The sequence below is a fragment of the Lonchura striata genome, chromosome 2 (assembly GCF_046129695.1).
Source record: "Lonchura striata isolate bLonStr1 chromosome 2, bLonStr1.mat, whole genome shotgun sequence".
NCBI classification, from domain to species: Eukaryota; Metazoa; Chordata; class Aves; order Passeriformes; family Estrildidae; genus Lonchura; species Lonchura striata.
Window position 1 is genome coordinate 83218966 of NC_134604.1, and position 25402 is coordinate 83244367.

At 37.4% G+C, this 25402-nt stretch overlaps 1 protein-coding gene across 1 annotated transcript; it reads right to left on the reverse strand.

Moving 5' to 3' along the window:
- Window positions 1-105: 105 nt before the first annotated feature.
- Window positions 106-25372, reverse strand: LOC110479387 (interleukin-5 receptor subunit alpha-like). The gene is made up of 15 exons (XM_077781513.1): window positions 25286-25372; window positions 23733-23801; window positions 20656-20785; window positions 20388-20563; window positions 19515-19654; window positions 18886-18924; window positions 17992-18133; window positions 8603-8732; window positions 8336-8511; window positions 6854-6993; window positions 3968-4006; window positions 2869-2998; window positions 1513-1609; window positions 935-1016; window positions 106-180 (listed from the first exon to the last, which is right to left on the reverse strand). The coding sequence occupies exons 3-15, from the start codon at window positions 20781-20783 to the stop codon at window positions 106-108; spliced, it is 1494 nt and encodes a 497-aa protein (XP_077637639.1). The 5' UTR covers window positions 20784-20785; window positions 23733-23801; window positions 25286-25372.
- Window positions 25373-25402: the final 30 nt, after the last annotated feature.

Sequence of the window (25402 nt, forward strand, 5' to 3'; positions counted from 1 at the left end):
AAGAAAAAGAAGAAAGTAAAGAAAGCTTATATATTATTCCAGACTTTCCATAGGGATATGCAGTTGTCTAAGAAATGCACTTTCAGACTCCTCCATTTTTCTTGGTTATCTCACAAGGTCAACAACTGATACTATCTCTTCATTTTCAGATGATATTGACTGTATTTTGCTCTCCATCAGCTGAAAGGAAAATGAAAACTTCCATTAGTTTTATACATAATGTTAGGTTAGCCTTGACTTACGCACAATTCTGAGAGCATTTCACCTGTTTTTGCTCTGTGTGACCACCACAGTCTGTCCCGTTTCCTTACAAAATCATATTTTGAACTGTTTTCTGTGTCACCTTATTTTCTTTCCTGCATGTGTAAGTTGCTAGTGGGTTGAGGTGTGCACCTGGAGGGACTCAAGGGGACAGCTTGGAGGGGGGCACATGGAGGCACACGGGGCTCAGACACTGGGATGAGGTGTGAGGAACTTATGGGGGTTGTAGATGAAGAGACCGAGGAGATGGGGAGTAGCAGGAGGACTGTGATATCTAGGACCTATTTCAGACACTGCTGCTGGTGTTGATGAGGCACTGGTAGAGGCAGCTGTGCTGGTTTTGTTCCTGGCTGCCTCTCTGTGCCCTGTTGTGTCATTGTCCATGTCCTTGTGTTGGGACAGTGAGCAGCCCCTCCTGCTGCTGGGACCTGCCAATGGGAGCGTGAACCTCTGCACCCGTGAGACTGGAATGCGAGGAACTCCGTGCTGCTGCAAGAGCACTGCAAGTGACTGCCCTTAAAAAACTCACCTGCTGATTTTCTTTTATTTTTCTTCAGAATACAGCAAAGAGAAGAGTGATCCTCTATAATGAGTTCCTTATTGTTTAAAAATTCAGCCAGTAGAGTTTGTATGTATTTCACATATTTAATATATAAATAGAAAGAGAACATACCTCTGGGTTTGTATCAGCCAGTGTAAAAAAATCAGGTTTTGGTCCTGGAATCTGTGGGAATGCTGCCTTCCAACAGCCAGTCCTGGAAATCAAAACGTATTAAATACAAAATTAAAATTGAATAACTGTAATGTGAAAACACCATTGCATCCTTGAACCAGCTCTTATATTCCTCTTTACTCTTAGAAGTGACCTGAAAATATACATAATCTCAACACAGAATGAACATATGACAAAATTTTAATAATTTGGATGGTAATAGATTAATTTTTGATTAAAGTTTTACTAGAGGTAAATTTCCTTCTTTGACAGAAAAAGAAATTTGTCCTGATATGTTACTACAAACAGTGAAAAGTGGGGGTAAAATTTTAACTCTTGAAAGTTTAGAGTGCTGTATCTTCTCTGAATTACTGTATATTTCTATGCAAAATGCATCATATAGGAGAATATACTTTTTTTTTCTGTTTCTGTTTCACTTATGGGGTTTCTTTTACCTATCCTACAGAGACACCTCCACTTTATTTGTTTAAAAGCTTTAGATGTTAAACACACAGAGAAAATAAGATAAATAAAGTTACCTTTTGCAGAAAAAAATTGTGATGATTGCCATTAAAGGTGTTGCAACTGCTACTCCAAGTAAAATCCATACTGAAGAAGATATAATTTCCTCACTTCCTGAAAGAGAACCATTCATAAATTAGTAGTAATAGCAGTGGTAGTAGTAGTAGTAGTAGTAGTAGTAATCATATGAGGAATAGATCATAGAGTTGCAGAACATAGAATAGTTTGGGTTGGAAGTGACTTTTAGAGATCATCTAATTCCAGCCACTCTGCCTTAGGCAGTGATGCCTTCCACTAGAGCAGAGCCCCAGCTTAGAGCCCCAGCCTGGCTTTGAACACTTTCAGGGATGGGGCACCCACAACCTCTCTGGGCAACCTGTGCCGGTCCCTCATCACTCTCATAGTGAAGAATTTCTTCCTAAAATCTAACCTAAATCTACAGTCTTTCAGTTTAAAGCCATTTCCCCTTGAGCTATAACTACATGTCCTTGCACAAAATCTTTCTCCAGCTCTCTTGTAGCCCCTTTAGGTACTAGACAAGTACAACAGGGTGTCTCTGGAGCCTTCTCTTTTTCAGGTAGAATAACCCAGGCTTTCTCAGACTGTGAGAGGTGCTCCAGCCCTCTGATCTTTCTTGTGACCCTCTGGACTTGCTCCAGCAGGCCTCCCTGTGCTGGGGCCCCAGAGCTGGATGCAGCCCTGCAGGTCTCTGCAGTCTCACCAGAGCAGAGGGGCAGAATCTCCTCCCTGCCCCTGCTGCCCACGCTGCTTTGGATGCAGCCCAGGACACATTTGGCTCTCTGAGCTGTGAGTACTCATTGCTGGGTCATGTCCAGCCTCTCATCCACCAACACCCCCACATCCTTCTCAGAAAAGTTACTGTCACTTCCTTCATCCCCTAGACTATATTGACACCAGTTGTTGCCCTGACCCAGGTGCAGCACCTTGAACTCAGTCTTCCTGAACTTCACACTGTGTCAAACATCTGCTGTGGTGATTGATTGTGGTGAATGTCAGCCTGAAAGTTTTCACTCAGTATAAAAATGAATTCTGTCATTTATCACGTTAGCAAAAATATCTGATGGGAAGAATTAACATTTATCCTATTTGTCCACCCCCTGGAGTAAGCAGGAACTTACTACAGCTGCAAAGGTGTAATTTTTAATGTTATTTCCACTGTTAGAATGTTAAGAGAGTGATTGTCTCTTCCCACTCTTCTCTGTTGTGTGGCATGAAGCAAAGCCTTTGCCAATCCTTTTTACATGTTTGCCAATCCTTTTTACATGTGTGTGTCCATAGGTGTGTGACAATGTGTGAGGTAGACAGGACATTGCTGGGGGGAAGAGTAGCCCAGGGCATGGATTTGTTCTTACCAAATTCAATAGGTGCACTCCATTCCCCCCAGGCTGGGTTCACAAAGCAGGCACTGCCAGCTGCTCTCATTCTCAAGATATACTTCTTTCTTGTATTTGGTCTTAGAAATATGTTACTATTTCCCCCTTCCTAAAAAACATGCAAAAAACTGAGATGCTTTTCTTTGTTCCACGCCTGTGTTGACAATATGCATGTGCCATTTACCAATGAAACTTTTAAGAGGTTATGAAAACATTGTTTATTAAAGAAGACTGCTGTTCCAGAGAAAAAAAAATCATTATTATTATTTATATAATATATAAATTTATATACAAATATGTATCTCAAAAATAACGTGACACTTGTAACTTTTTACATCTAGAAGCATTTCATCTTTTACACTATAAATGTATAACCTGTGATTTCTTATGATATGGTTTGATTTATTGATAAATTCCCTAAGCACATAGATAGGTACAAAACCATCTTTAACCATCTCATTTTAGTGCTGCTAGAACTGAGAGATTTGAGGAATAAGGTGTCTGTGCACCTGCCTCAGTCTCTGCATTATGAATTTTCAGAAAAAGCATAACTTTCCAGCCAAACCTGTAAAATAAGTAGATGACTGCAATACTCAGTGTTACCAGAATTTAATGTAATACTCTTGCTCTTGGTGTCTTTTGTGTAGAGGTGGATGTGCAAAAGGAGGTGCAGCATACCTGGATGACAACTTTCAACCCAAAAGGACTTTTTTGGTCTATGTTTTTCATAAACAAAATTGAATTCCTAAGAGATACTTTATCTTTTCTCTGTAGTCAGTGATGTGTAACTTCAAAGGCTGTTCCAAATATTTGAGGAGAGTGGACAGTATAATGAAAAATGGGAGATTTTTCAAAATACTTACAGAAGAGCAATAAAGTTCTTACCCTGAATGTATAATAAATTGCACATGCCATGATGATTTAGCAGTTTGATGTATTAATGAAATCCATAAATAAGGTTTCCATAAAGCATAGGACACTGAGCACATACTGATTTAAAGGTATTTGCAGACTATTTACTTTTCACAGTTGCAATGAAATGAACATGTATTGCTGATTAATAAAGAAACACACTCACCTGTATGGAAGTATATATGAGTTTTCTTTTAGAATTATCCTGTAAATTGAAAGAAAAAGAAAAGCAACTAACTTTATTTTTACAATTGCTTGTTTAATGTTTCAATCATAATTATTTTTTCTCTACTGTCCCATTTTTCTGCATTCTCTTTTTTATGTACTTTATGATTTGTTCAGAAGAACTGCGATTTGTCTAACATTTAGTATCTAATATCAAATTCATCTACACTGCCAAGCTTATACAGCAATTAATTCTGTTATGGAAAGATTTGTTTTCCTTGTCATCACAGTTGAGATATAAATTTTATTTCAGATTGAAACACAAAGCAAACCAGACCTAAATGAAAACTATAAGTTTATTCTTACAGACGTCAGGAAAAAAAAAATCTGTGAAATAAACATATTTTTTTTTCATCTAATGTTTTAACATTACAATAAGTGCCATTTGATGTAATTGCAAATATTATGTAAATATTTTGTTTTCTTTTTGATGAAAATATTTGCAACTAGCATGGATTCACAGATATTTTAGGTTGCCCTCCACTACATTTTTGATAGAATAAAAGTTGCTAATTTCATTTGAATAGTCGTAAAAACTACCGCATAATGTACTGACAACACACAACAAATGGCTGCAGACTATGTCCTCTCCATTAGACAACTAGATATGTATTTTTGTAATTATTTTGCAATACACCATTTTAGAATAAAACTCAATTAATCCAGACTTATTTTTTCAAATAACTGCATGCATACTCATGTGGCATCTGAGCAGAAGGCTGTTCAGAAGAACAGGCTCTGGGGAGAGCTTCCAGCATCTTCCAGCACCTAAAGGGTCTACAGGATGGCTTAAGAGGGACTTTTCACAAGGATATGCATTGATAGCACATGGGGGATGGCCTTAAGATGAAGGAGGGTAGGTTTAGATTAGATATTAGGAAGAAATTCTTTATGGTGCTGCTGGTGAGGCACTGGGACAGACTGTCCAGAGAAGCTGTGCATGTCTCTGGAAGTGTTCAAGGCCAGGCTGGATGGGGCTCTGAGTAACTTGTGAAAAGTGTTCCTGCCATGGCAAGGGGATTGAATTAGATGGCCTTTCAGACCCCTTCAAATCCAAACCATTCTAAGATTTTATAAAGCAATCTGCTTCCAGGACATCTTCTAGTATCTGCAGTCAAGCTAAATTATGCACAGGGATCAATCTAGGAGAAATACCTGGCCAATGAACCCCTTTTCTTCTTTTTGGTGCAGGGGTAACCTGAAAGTTTTCAGGGGTGATTACAGAGCACTAGGGGGATGGTTAAGAGCAGGAAGACTAGATGGTGTCTCCACAGGCCTTCCAGTGAGAGGGAAAGCTTGAGCAGAATTGCAATCATCCAGCAGGTCAACACCTGGCTGAATAACTGCTGTCACAGGCAGGGCTTTGTCTTCTATACCTTGGGCTCCTTTTTGAGAAAGAGGGGCTACTGGGCAGGCATGGGATACATCTCACCAAGGAGGGTGATTGCATCCTTGCAAACGGTTTTGGGCAACTGGGCCTTCTACTGTGTCTAAAGGAGTGCCTTGTGTGCACAGGGCTCTGTCTTGGGATAAATAATGAACCAGTAAGAGAACTTGTGTGTAGGCATCAGAGGACAGCCCAGCAGAGTTGTCAGTGATAAAGCAATAAATTTGTCAGAGAATTTTTTACGGATAAATCTTCCAAAGTTGTTATTATAGCTGCATCTGATAAGTGTCAAAGGAGCCTACACTGCTCAATTGCTGGAATAATTGCTGTACCTTGACATAATTAGCTTGGTGAAAACTGCTAATGATGATGAAAAAAAGCTAGAAAGTTCAGACAAGGTATGTATTGAGTATTTTTTATAAAATGAGTATTACATATATTAAAAGTTATTAAAAAGTATTTGTTGCTTTACTGCAATAGATTTTATTCCAATGTCAGGCAGAGTTTTCAATAATGTTTCTTTGTTACAACAGCCAAGTGATTCAGAGAGGTAATGTTGTTTCACGGCATTTAGCTGGGCTTGCAAAGACACGTCTGTGAAATAGTAAACCCAACCCAGAATAAGAAATCCCAAATTCCAGAATGCCTTCAATCAACCACTAAATAGGCGGCCAAATCTGGTTGCAGCTCAGGAATATTTTTTCCTTTGTAGTCTCTGTCTGCCACCCTGTGGCCTCTCGGTGCAATTCTGCCGCAGTGGTTTGCATCTTCCCCTGCAGCGGAGCCCGGCAAGCTCATCCCTTCCCTGTTGCTGCCAAAAGACTTGTCAAGTCCTGTCCTTAACCACACTGCCTTTCTGCTTTCTGTCACATTTATTTTCCTTTTGTTTGTCATTATAAATCTTCAACTTTTGGGCCATAGGTGTGATGCTTATATCTGGGTAAGCTATTTTCATTTCATACATGGAGTTATTTAATTCATTTATATTAACTCAAGATTCTTATGTGAATACACATTTCTTTTTCCACTTTTTAAAGCCCAGCTCTGCCCTTCCACAGAGATCCAGTTTCCACTGGAAATACTCCAATCCAGGGCAACTCCAACAAGTTTTAGTGAAAGAAGTGCCTTTTCTAAGTGCTGTCACAGACAAAGCTGTGATATATTTGAATCTTGATTAACCATGCTTCTCCTTTGGGACTGTCCCAGATATCCAGTGTCTCTCCAGCAGTGTATTACTCAAGGAGGCAGGAATTTAAAAAGATGGGGCAGTATGGCAGAGCAGGATTTGATATGGACCTGAAAAGTGCAGTCACAATTAATAGGGTGCTATGTATGGGGAAAGCTACATCATAGAAGAGAGACTTATTTACTTTTCACTCATGTGTTTTGGTAAATGCAAATATATGAATTAATGTTAAGTGTATGTGAAGACATTCTTACCTTAAACTTTATGTTAATTCCATATTTAAAACACATGTCTTTGTTAGAATGACTTATTTGTGGCCGTTGCCATTGAATTATGCAATCATTTTTAATTTCATCACAGTTGACTGTGATATTTGATGGAGGCATGAGCTTTTCTGAAATGATATAACCAAGAATTCAAATAATTAAAATCACTTGATCACTTTTTGATTTGATGAAAGAGGGTGAAATTGCAAGTAACACCTCTATGAAAGATACTTGTTTGTATCTATTTTCTTAGGACCTATTAGAAATAGTTGAAAGACCAAAGTTTTCTAAATCATGTAAACAGGTTCATAGGGGGGAAAAAAGGGAGTAAGACAGGGAACATGATATAGGAGCATAGAAAGAAACAATTCCCTCCATTTATTTTTCTAGAGGAGCAAGGTAAAATGCTGTCTTTGTTTTAGGAGAATGTTTATTACTGTGGCTCAACTAGGTGCTGCTATCCCTAAAGTAAGAAATTCAAAGATTTTTTTTTTTATTTAAGCCTCCTCATTATTCTTCTGTTATATGAAAGTGTTGCCTTCAATCTGTTGTGAACTATGCAGTTTGTTCCCTCCTTGCAAAAGAAATAGCCATACAAATTTAAGAAAGACACTCAATTTTTAATAGTCTAACCAACTTCTTCATGTATTGCCCCTCATTTCACAGATGTGAGCAAAAGTATGAGGACCTTTATATTTGATCAATGCCAATGACTTGATTATTGGAACAGCAGAAGACAGTCACTCATGGCAGAAAGGGTGACAAAAGGTTGATAGAGGAAAGCTTAGCAACAGCTAGAATACTGCTTTACATCAGTCTTTAGGGACAGGCCTGACCTGTTTGTGATGGGCTACTTGGTCAAAGAACAATCTTGTTTTATCTGCCATGAGTGACATTACAGCTCAATTTCTTCTTATAGAACAAAGCCTTTTTTGTTCAATCTTTTAGCACAATACCAGAACCATTTGTGACATTTCCAGTGAGACTTTGCTGCAGTAACAGTAACTGCACAGGATGCTTTCAAGTACAGCGCCACATGCCTAAGGTATGTTGTATGTCTTAATTCATTTACTCCAGAGTATGATGTCCTGTTATCATCCCCAATGGCAAAGAAAAGCAGAAATTAGTGCTCAGATAAACTTCTAAAAAGTCTCCTCTCTCTTCTCTTGAGAGGTGTTTGGCCATCACTGAAAGGACAGCAGGGGAAAGTACAGTTTTTTAAGTCTTGTAGACTTTTCTTGAGAAAAACCTAAAACTCATAAGAATAGATTGCTAAAGAATATGAGACAGAATGCAGCTGTGGAGCTTTCCTGTTTAATTATCCTCTTTGTCTTTTGCTTGGGGAATAGGTCTTCTTGAGGAAGCCACAGTCTCTTATTGAGACATGATACACAGTTCCTTCTCAGGGATAAATGCCCAACTATTTTCATACAATAATTAAAATAAAACTGAAATAAATTATTTACTTACCAATTTTATACAGGTCAATGTACTCATCATAGAACTGGATCAGGGAATCTTTGCTAGATCCATTCACCAGGAAGTAAGCTTTTTCAATCCCTATGCTCACATTTTGGAAGATACATCCCATATTTCTGCAATTTTCATCTTTAATGTAAAGCTCACATTCCCTCTCCTCTTCATCTCTGCACACAGCAAAGTATTTTAGTTAAACACAGGCACTGTGATGTGTTGAATGAGAAATCAGAATTCCCTGCACCAAAGAGATCTACTTACCTTGACTTCTGCCAGTAGAGAAAATACTGTGTGTCTGCTGGAGCATCCCTTCCTGCCTGCCAAGTGCAGTTCATGAAGCAGATGTTATAAATCACACAGGAGAAGTTTTCAATGGCTGACCCATTCATGCCTGCAAACACAGGAATATCCATGATGAGAAAAAATCATGAGACTTCTCCAAGCTGGAGGATCATGGCACACACTTAGGTATGTTAGACTCCAGATAGTTATTGTTTGGTTTAGGAATTACTTATTTAATTTTTTTTTGCTAACACTGAAAGATATTTTCCCTGCTAGATTCAATGAAGATTTTTTTTTTTATGGATAAATCCTCCAAAGATGTGATTATAGCTGAAACAAAACAATTTGTGTGATAAAAGAGCTGGTGATCTCAGGAGCACTGCATGTACTTTATAGACATACATTGGATGGCTGCTATTTTAAGGTCTAAAGATTGCTTTTCTGCTATGTACAAAGTTAGGGATGAGTAGATGTCAGGCAAGTGCGTAAATAGCTGCAAGCAGAAAATGTCAAAATAGGTCACAGTCATATTCATCAACTCAAATTACCCAATGTTGAATGTCAATGTGTTAAGTTTGCTGAGGGCATTAGTTCATGTGCTTTCAAGGATGTAGATCAGATACAAGGAAGAAAACCTTTACTGTGAAGCAGTGAGGCAATGGAACAAGTTGCCCAGATAATCTTGGATGCACCATCCTTGGAAGTATTCGAGGCTGGGTTTGTTGGGGCATTGAGCAACCAGGTGTACTGGAGCCCATCCCTGAAGGGGTTGGAACTAAATTAACTTCAAGATCCTCTGCAACCCAAATCATTCTGTAAGTATGATTCTATGACTGAGGAACAGTCTCTCACTTCTAAAAATTCAGTACTAAACCCAATTAAAAAAAAAAAATTTGTCTGGGATCTTTCTTAGCATGAAGGTGGTACTTTATTTGTAAAAATAACATCATTCAGTTTAGTTCCATATAGTCCTCTGACAGCTTTTTAGATTTTGTCTCGGACATCCAGACATCCCTCCAGTCTTGGACTTCCTAGAGACTCAGTAAATACCTCAGCAAACAAAATAATTGGAAAGAAAAAGATGGACCTACCTTTTATTTCAAAATGTCTTTACCTTGTTTATCTTTCTATTATAATCTTCAGGTTCAGAGAAGATGGAAAGACTATATTTTAAAAAGCTGTATAACTATAAATAGGGCTGTCTCCCTTGCCGCTTGTGTTTTGGGGAACCATCTTAGCATCGGAAGTGTTACAAAATAAATATTCATCACTTCCCCCATGATTCATCTCAAATTTTGTGATTGCCCAACTCGGGATTTCTTATAGCGTGAACAAGAAGTTAGCTGGTTAAATTTCCCCTTTTGTTGCACCAGAGTATGGTGGTGTTTGGGAATCCAGAAAGTGCATAAATTTACTTTTACAGGTATTTCTCTCGAGCTCTAAACAATACTGAGAAGTACAAAGCATCTCTCCGTACAAGCCATCTCTGGGGGATGGAAGATGAGGGTTCTCAATGGAGGGCAGCTGTGGATCCAGGGCAGCCTCAAGCCAGACCACCAGGCACATCCTTGGGGACTGGGATGGGCCATGGGCCTGAGGGTGGGCCCAGCTTGGCAGGATGGGGGAAGCTCCAGGGAATGGGCAAGGATAGCCAGGTCTGTGGGGGTTCTCAGGGAAATTACAATGTAAACTGTAATTATTCTGTAAGGAGATAGACAAAAGGGGATTTCAAATCTTGGATATGATGTCTTCAGATAAGATATATCGCTGTCAAAAAATGTGATGTGCATTTGTCCTCAATTCATTTCTCCCAATGCAAAAATAGCCAAACTACAAACTGCCACTAAAACAGAAAAAATTGCAGGTAGTAAGCTTCCAACTGAAAACAGCTGCTCCAGGTCCTGCTGTTGAGCATTTTTTACCTTCTTGAGGCACAGCCATGCATTTTCTAAAGAAGAGGGTTATTATCAACAGTGTAAAACATCAAAAGCTCCTATATACCCTGAAAGGCTTTATTTCACAGAAGGCAATGTAATTTGCTTAATATGGAGATTTAAAATCCATGTAAAGTAATTTCATTTTTTCACACTGACATTGAAACATCACTAGAAAATATTACATTTTTCAAACACCAATATATGTCAATATTTTCTTCTGAAAAACATGCAGATCCTTTCTGCTTGGAGATAAAAACTTGTAGGAAAGAGCACAGTCCATGTACTTTTCTAACACTCCCATTTCTTGGCTACTATATTTGGAAAAAATCACCTGCTGCTCAGTAGTCTTCCAGGATGCTCCAGAAATGCTGCGGTCATTCCAATCCTATAGCTTCTGTATTGGCATATGGAATGATTTAACCATAGAAGCAGTAGTTCTTATGTATCAGCTATTCACAGATGTCTAGGAAAGAGTTATGTCCAAGAGAGGAAGCCAAAGGTAGCTCAGTGACGTCTTTCCTTGAAGACAAAGAGAGCTTACCTTCTAGAGACCCAGAAATGTCCAGGCTTTTGAGTATTTCTGCTTCCTGGATCTGGCTGGAGTGTGAAATTGATGACTGATGTGCTAGAAGTGGGAAGTAATTTTGTGGGCTCATTATCTCATGTTGATTGTAAATATTAGTTATACTGAGTTGTTGCTGAGGCCAGCTAACGCCACAAAGTGCATATCTGACATGCCTCTTCTCCTCAACACGTTGTATAAAGTGAACAGGTGAAGTGAAGAAAGTCTACTCATCATATTGGAAACTTTTTGACTGCAATATTATTCTCTACCAAAAAAAAAAAAAAACAAACAAACCAAAAGGAAAAAAAAACCTACCTCACTTCTGCTCACAAAAAAAGAACCGACATCTTAAGTGTCACTCTGTGGCTGTGTTCATGCATTTAGTCATATCTGTTAATAACTCAGTGTTAAGTGAGGAGATTAACAACTCCCTTTGAGCATCCAGAACTTCAGTCATCCATAGAATCAAGAACCATGAGAGAATCAACAGAGCCTTGCCTGGTCTTTTGTGGTTCCAGAGCTAAAGACCTAATGCAATGTTGGCTCTACAAGGACTAATTAATGGACATTCACTCTCTTCATATGCTGTGACAAAATTTTTTTGAAGCTTATCTAAGAGACAAAGGGTGGGAATGACAAGCATGTATGTATAGGTGGATATTCTACCAAAAAGCAGATTTAATCAAATACGCAGCTTGTTTTGGTGAGAATCACTATGATTACCCCCATCACATTATAGAAGTCTACAGACAAAGCAAATGAAAGCTTGGACATCAGTTCTGAGCCCATTACAGTTGTTTGGAGGAAAAAGCAGTCCATTTTCAGAAGTTTCACTGTACTTCCAGATTAAATAAATTCCATACAAAACCATGTACATATTTTTTTTTAACACTGACTGTGCTGTATAGACAGAAGAAAGGATTTCTGATCACAAAAAATGTAAAACCCCACAGTTCATTGTGTTCTCATCCTTGGAAGAAAGCACTCAATTTTGTGGTGGTAACATACTGCATTTCATGGAGAAGGGGAGTGACAAGTACCCAAATAATAACACCAGAGCTGCAAGAAATGTCATGGAGAGTCAAATGGGACTCTGGAAAATTAAGGAAGTCAGAATTTTCGTTTGCCTGCTTTTCCATACTCCCACTATGAAGATCCCTTGAGCCTGCAGAGAAGGCAGCAGGGAAGCAGTGTGGTTTTGTGTGCTCTCTCAGAATATACATCTCTGAAACACAGTGAGGAAGAGTGGAGTTTGAGGTTTTGATTCGGCTGCTTTCTCTTTAAACTGGAATTACTGCAGCAGAACAATCCAAACAGCTCAGAAGGCCAGTGGTGTTTTTGCAGAAAAGGGAACTGTCCTACCCAGGGGATTTCTTTACTTGTCTATATTTAAGCAAACTCCTTACCTAAGGCTTTCAAAAATGCAAACAAATGAAACATATTTTAAGAATTCCTAAGAAAAGAGGGTTCTACTAAGGGTGCTACCAAAGTCTGTCATCTTTCAGAGACCAGACAACTTTAGTGGCCTTGATATCACTCAGGAGTGGGAAGCAAAATAAGAAGAAGGGAAAGAGAAAGAGGAAGAGAAAGAGAAAAAAAAAAATAAAGGAGAGAAGAGAAACCTGGGCAGAGACACTAGGACTGTTTACTGACTTTTGGCTCTACAGGGATTGAAGTCATTGCAGAAACAGTATCTGTGGGAATCCAGAGCTTCCCTCTGGCTGCCCTGGAGGGCCTGGGACCCTGGCAGGGGTCAGGAACCCTCCTGTACAGAGCCCCTAGAGACACTGTCTCTGAACTCTGTCCATGGAAAAGAGTTTTCAATCTTACAGGATGAATTACAAGCTCTGAGTATTTGATATGAGTAATAATTAAGTGTGGCATGGGTGCAAAAGTAAAGTTTTAGGTTTCTAGATTAGGGGTTCAAAGGGGGCAAGATGGAGGAAATTGAGTCTTGTCCTTTTTCTCCTCCTTCATGCCCTCCATGTTTCACTGTAGTGTTGGTATTTTTCTATTGGTTTAGTTTGGGGACACATTGTTCAACACAGATGATAGATATTGGCACATTATTGTAAATACAGCACAGGTAGTTTCTGGTATATAATGTTTGTAACATCCCACTGAGGGCAGAGCCCCACACGCTGCCCTGCAGGACAGAGCTGCGGCAGGGCAGCAGAACATGTTAGAGATAAGCAAGAATAAACAACCTTGAAAACAGCACAGACAAATTATGACTTCTTCTTTGGCAATGGGGCAGAAAGACAGCGACTTTTTACAATCTCGGAATCATCAATACCACAGTTTCCAACAAGTATCAAACCAAACATTGCTTAAAACTCACAAAAAACTTGAAGAATAATTTATTGCTCCAACAAAAACAGGAGTGCTCAGAAGAGCTGTCTGGTGTTTTGCTGTACTGGTGTGTTACAGCTTTTGTGTATGTCACAAAAATACAAATAGTAGAGTAGACAATTAAATTTTTCCTTGCATCAAGAGCTTTCTAGTTTTTAGCACACAACAGAGGAATAGCCATAGGACACCAGAATGAAGGACTTCATGTGTGAGCATGCAAGTCACTTAGTTAAAAGATTCTAAAGCCTGACCATTCTTCCCCCTGATTTTGAGGTCTTTGCCCAGGGATGGGAAAGTGATACCTTAGTTCCACACCTACTACCACCTCCAATGTTTCATAGATAGGTATTAGTATGCTGGTAGTGAACAAGTTTTCTTAATGACTTTTCTGTCTCAGCAGCTTTCACAGTGAAAGCACTGGGGATGTAAGGGGTGCACCAACGGCCATGATCAACTCTGAAGCAAGATGGAGAGGATCCAATAGATTGTATCTGTTTAATTGTCCTTAGATTACAGTGAGTGTTGGCTTTAGTTTTCCCATTTAATGCAGGCGTTTTTTATCTTTTTTCAATTATAACTTAAGTAGAAGGATCCTTCTCTAGTTCTGTTTTAAAAAGACATTAAAAATAAATTTTTATGGAAAGCTCATTTAGAAACACAGAACCATAGAAAAATTTAGTTCCAAAGATGGTGTCTTGACAGTAACCTGATCTAGTGGAATTTTATCACTGAGAAGAATTTATTTTCCATGATGGGATTTCAGCTATTTGAGATGACTTTAACCATCTTGAGACTTGATGGAATTATAGAATACCCTGAGTTGGAAATGACCCACAAAAGTAATTGAGTTCAACTCTTTACCTTGCTCAGGACAGCCCCAAGAGTCACACCATGTGCCTGAGAGCAGTGTCCAAACACTTCTTGAACTCTGTCAGGCTTGGTGCTGTGACCACTTCCCCGGGGAGCTGTTCCAGTGCCCAAACACCCTCTGGGTGAGGAACATTTTCCTGATACCAAACATAAGCCTCTCCTGACACAGCTTCAGGCCATCCCTTTGGGTCCTGTCACTGGTCACCAAAGAGAAAAGATCAGTGCCTGCCCTTCTGCTTTCCCTCACAAGGAAGTTGTAACTGCAATGAGGTTTCCTCTCAGTCTCCTCCAGGCTGAACAGACCAAATGGCCTCAACTACTTTTCATACAGCCTCTGCTTAAGGTCCTTCATCATCTTTGTAGCCGTTCTTTGGACACTGTCTAATTGCTTTATATCTTTATTATGTTATGGCACCTAGAACTGCCCCCAGCAGCTGGCGTGAGGCTGTCCCATTTCGGAGGGAGGACAATCCCCTCACTTGCCTGGCTGGCCATGCTGTGCCTGATGCAGTCCAGGACAAGGTTGACCCTCCTGGCTGGCAGGGCAGGACTGACTCATATTAAATTTCATGCAAAAGGAAAGTCAAAATATGTGATTAGCACCCAAATTGAGGGTTTTATTTCATATCTCCTTATTCATTGGAGGATTCAGGCTGTTATGCTTCTGTTTCATCCAGATGTTATAAAAGCACACAACTAGCCTGTACCATTTACAATTTAGCAAGTGACAGGCCTCTGCTGGAGAGTTCAAATGCTCAATTTCCAATATTTCATATATGTATATACATCTGCTACCTGTTAGCAATCATATATTAAGTAATTTTTTCATCTAACACAGATAGGAAGGGATGAAAAACAGGACACAACAAATAGACTTATGGGAAGATTGTATCCAGAACTTTTTAATACTACTCTGTATGAACAAGTGATCTTTCTTAAGAGGTTTGATCTTGGCGGGTCTTCATACAGAGGGCTGTCATGTAGATGTCAAATTTCATTCCTGATCACAATCTCAGTATGACTGTACCTTTTTTGAGACACTGAACCAATGGAGATCCTGAATAAACCCCTTAAGTTTAGTTGTTCTTATTCTTTTGCATGTTGTTGAAAAAAAAATAAAATAGCTTCCAAAGCAATACTGAAATATTTTTCTTCTGAAATACTGCAGTATTAATCATAATACAAACCAGAAATAGTCCAAACTTAACTGTTCATAGAAAATGCAACCAAATACAAGGAGTCTTTTAGAGATAAGATCTTGGAATTGTCTTTATGGCCAATACTCTTCTCCCTGGTTCCAGGAGTGAGAGAATATAAAAAACCTCTTAATTTTTGCCAGTTAGGTATATAAGCTTGAAAAAAATCAAGTTGCTCATTTCACTTGCATTCCATCTCTTCTTCAATATTTGCTATTTCTTCAGTTTCTTCTTGTTTTAATAGATTAATATATTCTGCCTATTAAAGGAAGAAGGTGACATTTTGTTAGTGTTTCATGCATGAAATTAGTCATGATTTATTAATCCCCTGTCATTCAAATTTGTATTTATTGTATAAAACCTGTAGCAGGACTCTGTCAATTAGAAGACCAAGGTAGACATGTACAGGTCTTCCCTCCATATGAGGGAAGCTCCCAAAGAGGAACAATGTCTTTTTGACTGAAAAGCTGGAAAAATAATCTTTTAAAATATAGAAAAGATAACATGATGAAGGGAGAGAAAATAAAAGTATTTATAAAGGCTTGCCAGTTATTCAGCATATTTCTGCATACAAATTTTGTCTTCCAGACTTGCCTGCAGCCAACCTAAAGACTTTGAAAATTGCAGCAAACTGCAACATGCTCTCTAGAAGGGCAGCTCCTGCAGTGTCTCTTTGTTCCTTCTCATGAGTCATTCCAGTGTTCCACGTAAGTTTAGCACCTCTCAACATTCTACTCTACTTTCTTGCTTACCATACCCTAGAAACGTTTACCGCCTTCAGCATAATTGCCAACTACTAGTATGGCAAAACTACTGACGATTTCTTTGTCCCTTCTCTCCCTGCCTGCTTCTGCATTATTGTTGTGCTGAGAAACTTATGCTCAGCATTATTTTAGTGATAGCATATGACTTATAGGGATGGCAGGGTGAAACTGCATTTTCTCCAATTCACCAGGTAGACAGATGACAATTATTTTGTAATAGAAAAGGTAAAACAGACAAGTTATTTGTGTGTGGACTTTCTCTGTCCATATCCCAAGAACAAGAAAAAGAAAGAAATTTGATTCTTACTTGTGTGCATCTTTCTGACAGTCAGGTCATGCCTTTGAGACTAAATTTTTTAAATTTCAGGCAAATGGAAACAAAGCATACCTGGAAGTTCATTGGAGAGGGCTCACAGAATGGGTCTCTTGGCTGTGGTACTGTATCAGATGTTTTTTTCAAATAAGCCCTTCTACAGTGATGAAAAGGTTTGGTGAAGAAAAGACTTATTTTGCAAACACATGAACACATACTGTATAATAATGCTCCTGAAGTACTATTTTATTTCTCTAAGACAAAAGTAGTATTCTTCTAATTCAAAAGTAGCTAAAAATTACATAGGCTGAATACAATATTATAATTTTGTTGTTCGGAATTTGCATGACAACAATTTATTTTATGACTTACTAAGGCCTCATAGGAAGTTGCTTTTTTAAGTATATGAAAAGGAAACATTGTCAAAACATGGAAAAAATTTCATGCACCACCCCTCTACATTGCAGGGTCTGATGGTGGGAAAGAGGTACTGATAAAAGGCCTTGGCCAGGTATCGGAAAACATTGTGTTATATTAATCAAGTGGATAAGAAAGTTGGGAATCAGAAGTATATAGCATACTTGAGGAACATCCAGCGGATGATTCCTAGTATAGCTCAATGTCATTTTTCTCCCTTCCTTGTCTCCTTTAAAAAGAAGCCAGAAAATTTCTGTTGGGGGAAGTGTTATTTCAACTATAGATTAAAAATTTTGCACAAGAAAATAAGGCTTACACTGTAATGTAAAGGAAAAATGTGAGACCTGCTGCCAGCCCTGGTATCAGAAACAGCATATATGATGAAGTAGATGTAAGTTGGTGTGTTCCTGAAAACCAAGCAATCATCAAAATGTTGGTTAGTATCACAGGACATGAATGATTCCACAGCTATGTGCAATCTGCTTTGCATCAGGGTGTCAAACACTGCATGCAGGGATGACTTCTTTAGCTCAGCACCTCATTGCCCTGTAGCATGCAAAGGAATAGAGTAGCTGAAGAGTATGTGGACTGTCCACAGGAACCTGAAACCTGAGGAGCTGAGTCCTACAGAGTATTTAGATACCCAAGGTGCCAGAGAGCAACAGCAGGAAAAAGGAGATTATAAAATCAGGAGCAGAGATGGAAGAAATAAAACAGCTGGCAACAGACCTCAAAAAGATCTGCTTCATTCACTACCCCTGTGCAAGAAGCACTGTCTCCCAGGAATGATTGGAGAACCCCCTAATAGTAAGAGATATGGCAATTCTTCCACTTCCTTTGTCCTAAGAAATTAATGTGCAATTATCAATGTGGTTCCATTATTAAGCATGAAGTAAAAAATGAGGCAGATAGGTAATAACTGAACAAGGTCAAGGAAGGGATTTTTATTCTTACCAAACTCCACAGGTGTACTCCACTCTCCCCAGTTTGGGCTTACTAAACAAAAGCCTGCATCTGTTGCTCTGATTTTGATGCTGTACCTTTTTTCTGAGATGAAACTTTCATATAGATAGGAGTTACTTTCAATGATTGCTGCCTAAATGCAAAATAAGGAGAATGAGAATTTTTGCATTATTTTTATATAATTATGATAAAATTTTATATTTTACATTTATATAATCTTTCTGTGAAGAGAACAGAGTGAAATAATTAGAAAGCTATCATTTAGTAAGTTAGATTGTTTAATCTTAGTTCCTTTTGTTTGAACATTTTTATTATTGGGCAATATGATGAAATAAAGATGAAATTCGCTGGGTGCTTCCCTGGCTCCATAGACTCTGCCAAGTAATGGGACTTAAAGGAAAAAATTCTTCAAAGGTCTGGCACTTTGTTACAGAGGATATTTTCAAAACTGAAGTAGAGTTCAATAGCCAGATTATATCATTTTTTTTCTTCCATCTTTATATTGGCCTAATCTTTGAGGTAATATTTTATGGCCTCTTACATCTCAATCTTTTCCAGAGAGTATTAAAAAAAAATTCCCCACATTTTTTCTGTGATACAGAATCATGATCCATATTTTTACATATATATGAATCTGTTAGGATGTAAAAAAGAATGCAAAATGGAAGATGTTGTGAAGTAATATCTAAGTTCACATGTGCAGGTGTTTTTTTACCAAATTTTATAAAAAACAGTTTAAAACTTCAGATTAGGAAAATTTATGAATAATGATCATGTGCAGTACATTCAAACAGGTAGTGTGAAACCAAACCAATTTGGTTGGAAGATGCTCTGATACAGAAGAAATTTCAATATAGCATAAATTTTCAATTAATACACACTTACTGTTTTAGATGTGGTTTTGGTGTCTTTCTCAGCATCAGCCTAGCAACAAGAGAAAAGTTTAATTTTTAGGATTATTCTTTTGTTACTATATAATAAAGGGTCTTCTCTCATGGATGTTTGATTTTCAAAAAGAAAAAGTGTATGCAATATTTTAAATGCCTTTTAAAGACTGTGAAATTTAAGCTGTTCTTCCACTAAGTAGTTTTTCCTCTCCACTGATGCTCTGAAATATTGCACCCTTTAAATTTGATTGCAGAATTGAGCATCAAAGCACTAAACAAAAGAAAAAAGTCCTGGGTTGACAAAATGTTTACATTTTTATTGTTAAAACAAAGTATCTAAAATTCACAAATCAACTCAGACATTTTTTCCATTGTTTTTTTGCCTGTGTAACTTTTCCATTCTTAAATATTTAATTTAGCTAAGTTATGTCTCCTTTTTTTTCAATTTTTCACTGTTGGAGCAACAATAAGCTCACAAATATTTTGAACTTTATTTTTGAAGGATGCAATATTACTTTCCATATTCATTCAAGCTTTCAAAAGGAGGGGATAAGAACAGGGTTGTATGGTGTTATGTGTGGAAATAGAGAAAAACAAAATGCTGTTAAATGTCATAATTATTATTACCTTGCTTTCTATGACAATTTCATATTTGAAACAACTCCTTCTTTTCACATGACTTGTTTGAGGTTGTTGCCACGAAATACTACATCTGTGAGAAGCTTCTGTACAGTTCACTGTGATATTTAATGGAGGAGTGAGTTTTTCTACAATAATATAATCAGAAATACTATTGATTAGTAATAGCTCTCTTCATTCTGCAGTTTTAAAACTATAGGTGGATGTTCAGGCAACTGATCTAAAAAGATGTAATGCAATTTTAGCAGAATTTCTATACTGTCCCCATATTCTGAAGCAGGAACCCCCTGATTTAACATTTCAGTTGAGGAGCCTGGAGGACCAGGTGCAACAGTAAGGAAAACTAAAAACACAAGCCATTTATTAAATTTTATTGAATTCAGCATGTGATTTCTGCAGGTTTGTTTTTATTTCTTGGGTTTAAGAAATTGGGTTTATATTCAAATTAAACAGATTTTTTAATTAACATTCTTCCATTAAAAAAGGGGAGTTTTGGCTCACAGCATTAATGTAACTAGTTATTTTCATTATGTGGATTTAACAGCATTACAAGAGAATAAGACCAAGATCTAGACAGTCCCACTCAGGAATCCTTAGCTAGTTAGTTCTAAAAAATGACACCTTTCTCTCAAAGATAAATATTTGACTGAAATGTTCAAAATTTTCTGACCTATGATTCCAGATTGTTTCTGTATTTATTAGTTTTTGTCCATTCTTATACTTTAGAGCTGAGAAAAAGTGAAAAAAACTCCAAATTTATTATGGGAAGAAATATTTTTTTAAATGTTTTCTTTTTCCCATGGATGAATTCTTAATTCTTTTAACATATAGCTGAAATTTAAATCAACAAAAAAGGCTTACCAATTTGGTATAGAAGTATCTTCTTCTCATATGACTGAATGCTTTGTCCACTTCTGGACCCATTTACAAGGAAATATGCATTGCTATTTTCTATTGTCACATTTTGAAATCGACATCCTATGTGCCTTCCACAGGTATCTTTGATGTAATTTTGGCATTCTGTGACACCTTCTTTCCTTTGCATGAAATATTGTATCAATAAAATATTGACAATGTCATATGTTCAAACACAAATCAAAATTCCAGATATTCAAGCAGACCGACTTACTTTCGGGGTCTCCAGTAGAGAAAATACTGGGTGTCTTCTGTAGCAGTCTTGCCCACGTGCCAGGTGCAGTTCATGAAGGAAACATTAAAAATGACACAGGCAAAATGTTCAATGGCTGTCCCATTCATGCCTGCAAACACAGAAAGAATATCCCATGTCCACTCTGCAGAAAGACTGAATAACTGCTCCAACAACACAGATCTTTGCAGGCTCATTTTGCAATTTTTTAGCTATCTGCTTGACAAATCTGACTGTTTTGGTCTTGTAGTTTTGTCCTTACTTGAAGATGGCAATGATTTTATTTCTGTTGAGCCATGGATTTTCTATCATGGTTCCCGCAGCCATAGATGTGACTGGGATTTAACGGAGTCTTTAATCAATTCAAGCATAGGGAGTTAGTGGAAGTTAATAACAGAGACAGTCACTGTAGTGTTCTTTGTTTAGACACCTTGTTTAGCTGAGGCCCAGTCTACAGTGGAATGTAAATTCTACAACCATGAGCAGGGTGGCAAAGTTCTCTCTGCTGTGCTTGTATTAAGTGCTCTGACCCTTAGTTTCAAAGCAGTAATAATTTAAATAAGATGTTCACCAATCTCTTCTGTGTGACAGCTGGCTGTTTACAATCTAATCCTGAGACTATTTCCTGAAGCTAATCCCTGCAGAAGTGTTGCAGTTTTGAAGAGAATGATGTATTTTTCAATTAGGAATTGAAACTGGCTGTTAATCTCTTCCAGTACTTTGGATTCAAGGATAGAGGGAATCTTATTAGCACTGAACGTGATAGAAACAGGCCTGAATATCCCTATAATTAGTGTAAAATCAAGACAAAGCTGAACCAGAAGTTTACAGTTTGCTTCAGTTAACTTACAACCTATACTCATAACCTGAATGAATTCCTTGTGTGTTTCTCCCCTACCAAAAAGTGAGATCTCCAACATGAAGATATCACTGTGAATTGAAGGATTGGGCCACAGCTTTCCAAGACTAATCCAACCTCTGCTCATTGAGTTTAAGCACCACACACACAACATTTGCATTTACCTCTCTTGTTCACCCTAAAACTCTGCATCTGATTCTTACATTTTTGGAAATGAAGATAAATTCTTAAAGATATGATAAAGATGTCAAAGTACTGCTGGATTTCAGGAAATCTTTCTCTCTTCCATGGGGAAAGTTGAAACTTTTTCAAGAGCTTGGTCCAGCAGCATTTCTTTCAATGGCAGTGTTGGCCTAAGCATGCCCTGCCTTTTCCCATCCTTCATTGATCCTGATTCCATCCTGCCCCCCTGGCTGTGCTAATACCACTTTTTGTGAGGCCCAGTAGTGAGTAGGTTTGAACAAGTGATCATCATTACAACTAATGCTCCTCTCAGCAGTTATGTTTTTCTTTTCAGTTGTTTCTTTTATCCTCTATCAGAAATAGTGGAACAAGCTCTTCTGGGATGACAGTATGGGCTAGCAACTAAGAGCTATTTCCATAGCTGTAATAAATACTGACCTATACTTAGCCACTAGAGGTATCAAAACTCTCAGCACAGAGTTGTTTACATCCAATTTATGTGTATTAAGTTTATATATATTTAACAGACTGCTTGTGAGAGTTCAGTTATTACAGTACTTGATGAGGTGAGGGAGACAGATCAGCTCTCTGGTCTGCTACAGATTCACTTTATGACCCTGGGCCAACCAAGTCTGTGCACTTCACTTCCCCATTTACAAAATGAATAGAGAATTTGTCTCCCCATGAAGAAATTGCTGGGTAAATGCAGCAGTTAAAGATCACAGGTGCTGTGCAAGGGTCTTGGAGAGGTTGGCTTCCTCAAGCCTTTAGTAAAAAAAGAGTTATTCTGATTTTAAATCACTTCACAATGTGGTTCTTGCGAGGGCCAATAAGCAGTTGAAGTGTTCAATGACAAAGGAAATATTCATGCATATGCTGTGAATAGATATGAGCCTCTCTATACTTGTTGCTGATTGGACCTTTTTTCCAAGGTTTTAGGGCATTTATTTTTCATTTTTAATTTATTCTTATTTCTGTGGTTAAGTCAAAGAAATTCTGGTTAAGTATATATAAACACCACTGCCCTTTCTGTAAGGTTTATTTTTGAGCCTACTCTATTCATCCAACACTGTCAGCATTACCTTTGTATTTTTAGCAACACCTGGAATAGAGACAAGAGTTCATGAGACTTTTACCTCACATTCTTTCAAAGAGACACTGATATTGTTCTGCCTCCAGTTTATACTGAGGACTGGCTACATTTTTCTAGTGTCTTTTTGCTTAACCACTCCTATTTGATATGCCCCATATTTGTCATTTGCACATGTTTATTCCCATAAAAAAGGGTAGGACCATATTCTTATTAGTCTTTTCTGTGACTTGTGATGCAAAAACTAGTTTAATTTCTCTATATTGTACTCATCCTTCTAAACTGCCTCCTGTATTATTTGATGATAATAATAAAATACATATGCAAGTATGTTAATATCTTCTGAAGCATCCTTTGCTTCAGACACAAATAACTTATTTTCACATATCTTACTCTCTTTAGAAAGTTTGACATTATTTTCATGAAAGAGGTAAGATACTTAATTGAGATGTGACAATTATGATTGCATGCAACTGCATAACAATCCACTATTTCAAGTACATATAGTGCTTTTAGTTTTTGTTTGTTTGTTTATGTTTATTTTGTCAACTTAGATTATCTCCATTTCTTGGCAGACATCTGAAACAATGTAGACACCTTATCTTAAGAAAAATATCAGAGATAAGAAAATTTCGCTCTGCAACCATTCGTGGTTACCAATATTGCTAGGAGGGAAGGACAGGATCTCCCCTTTGGGTCTTGAGCCCAAAAGAATTTTTACTTTTATTTAGTCATTCTTCAATTAAAAAATGCATAAACTGTTGGATCTTAGACATAATTGACCAGATACTTTGTAAAATATGTTAGATAACCAATTTGATATTGGAAATAAAGAATATCTAAAAATTTTTAAAAGTAATTAAATTACTTTAACCTTTCAATCTAACTCTGAAGATGCTGTTAGGTATGAGGTGGAGTTTGTCTTACCTTAACCTCCTGAAAAGCTGTATAGATGCTCACAGGGGAACCAGTAATTCTATACTGCCTTAACACAGCCTGGAAAAAAACCAGCTACTTTAGACCATTAAATCTGTTCTGGGACAAGATGAATGAAGGCTTCACTATATTTACTTTTTGCAATGCACCAAAAATATAGCCCAGAAGAATCTCTCTAATTCTGAGCTATCCACCTTTGTGGATAAATCCAAGAGGATTCATTCCTTTCCTTTCTTACATCATCTGGAATTCACATGTAATTACTAAATAAAAATACTGCCACTATTATTTTCTCAACTGAAAAATTATTATTGAAAATGTCTTTTACTCCTCATTCTTATACCTGTGCAAGTATCATGTGCTGCTTCTCCTTAGAAAAACAGTTGCAGCAGCAGAACAGTCCTATATTCCCCAGAGATGTTTCAAACTTCCTCCCATATCTCAAATAGGTCCTGTGCAGATTATTGATGAAAATCTTTGGGAAAATTAAAGCATATTTGTGTGAAGTAATTTCTATGAAAATTGGCTACTGCTACTCTCTGTTCTACAAAACAAGGTATTGCTCAGAGAAGCCTGAACCCAGCACCTTTCCACAGGGGATAGTCATGTCAGGAATTCAAAATTTGAAATGCTACTGCAGTTGATTAGAGAGGCGATTAGATGAAAATAAAAACTGTCCAGTAGTCTGTTGATGATGAGTAACACATAGCCATATATTTTATCATATTTTTATCCCTCTATGATTTTTATAGCAAATGAAAAGAAAGGCTTGTAACTGAAAAAAAAAAACCCAAAACTTATACTTTGTTTTTTTATATGACCATATTTTGTTACAGGAAAGTCTGTGTTGAGTAATAGTACATTAAAGTAGACCCCTGAGATTCATTTCCCAGCTTTGCTCCTGAAAGATCTTGAAAGACATTAGTCAGCTGGAAAGTATGGAATGGAATTACTGCTTCCATGTTGGATGTGCTATGAGGCTAAGACTATGACTGCAGTCCTGCAGCATTTTCAGGGAATTGTGTCTATGAAATCTTCTAAAGTATTAAAATTGTTAAAGAGAAAGGTCACTGACATACTTCCATTCTACTCATGCCTAAATGCAGTACTCCTAAAAAAGTTCACTCCATTTAGTGATTTTACTCTATGCATGCAAAGACCTAAAATCCAAACATTTCCAATTTGACTGTGTTTTCAAGAGAAAGTAACACAGGGTCTCAAATTCTGTAATTCAGGTTTAATTTTACAAACAAAATACTGCTATGTGGATGAGACCAGTAACACTGGAAACTACGAATTTTAAAATACAATTATACAATTATTTTCAGATTGTGAAAAAAATGTGCCATCAAAATATACTGTCTGAGACATTCATCAGAGGAAAGTAGGCATTTGCTATCAGGTAGCGTTATCCAACCCTCACAGTTATTTTAACATTAAAACTATAAGAAATGACAAAACTCAGTATTTCTTTGCCTAGCTTCTTAGAAGTAAAAGAGAAATAGAAAAAAATAGAAAAGAAAAACACACAGTATTAAACCTACCTTGTCCTTGAAAACCTGTTTTCTGTGGTGCTTACAGTAATGGAGAACAAAATGGATAGAAACTATGACTTTGCCTTGGTGTATTTTTGCATGCTTTGACAATGTGATTTCATTGCC

Bases quoted from the DNA above. Each gene is read 5' to 3' on its own strand.
- LOC110479387 (XM_077781513.1), bottom strand. From the start codon at position 20,783: ATGAATGGGACAGCCATTGAACATTTTGCCTGTGTCATTTTTAATGTT. The intron at 19,655-20,387 runs GTAAGCCTTTTT...ATATTATTGTAG, and splicing joins GATACTTCTATACCAAATTG to AAAAACTCACTCCTCCATTA. The intron at 4,007-6,853 runs GTAAGAATGTCT...TTCAATTTACAG, and splicing joins GAATTAACATAAAGTTTAAG to GATAATTCTAAAAGAAAACT.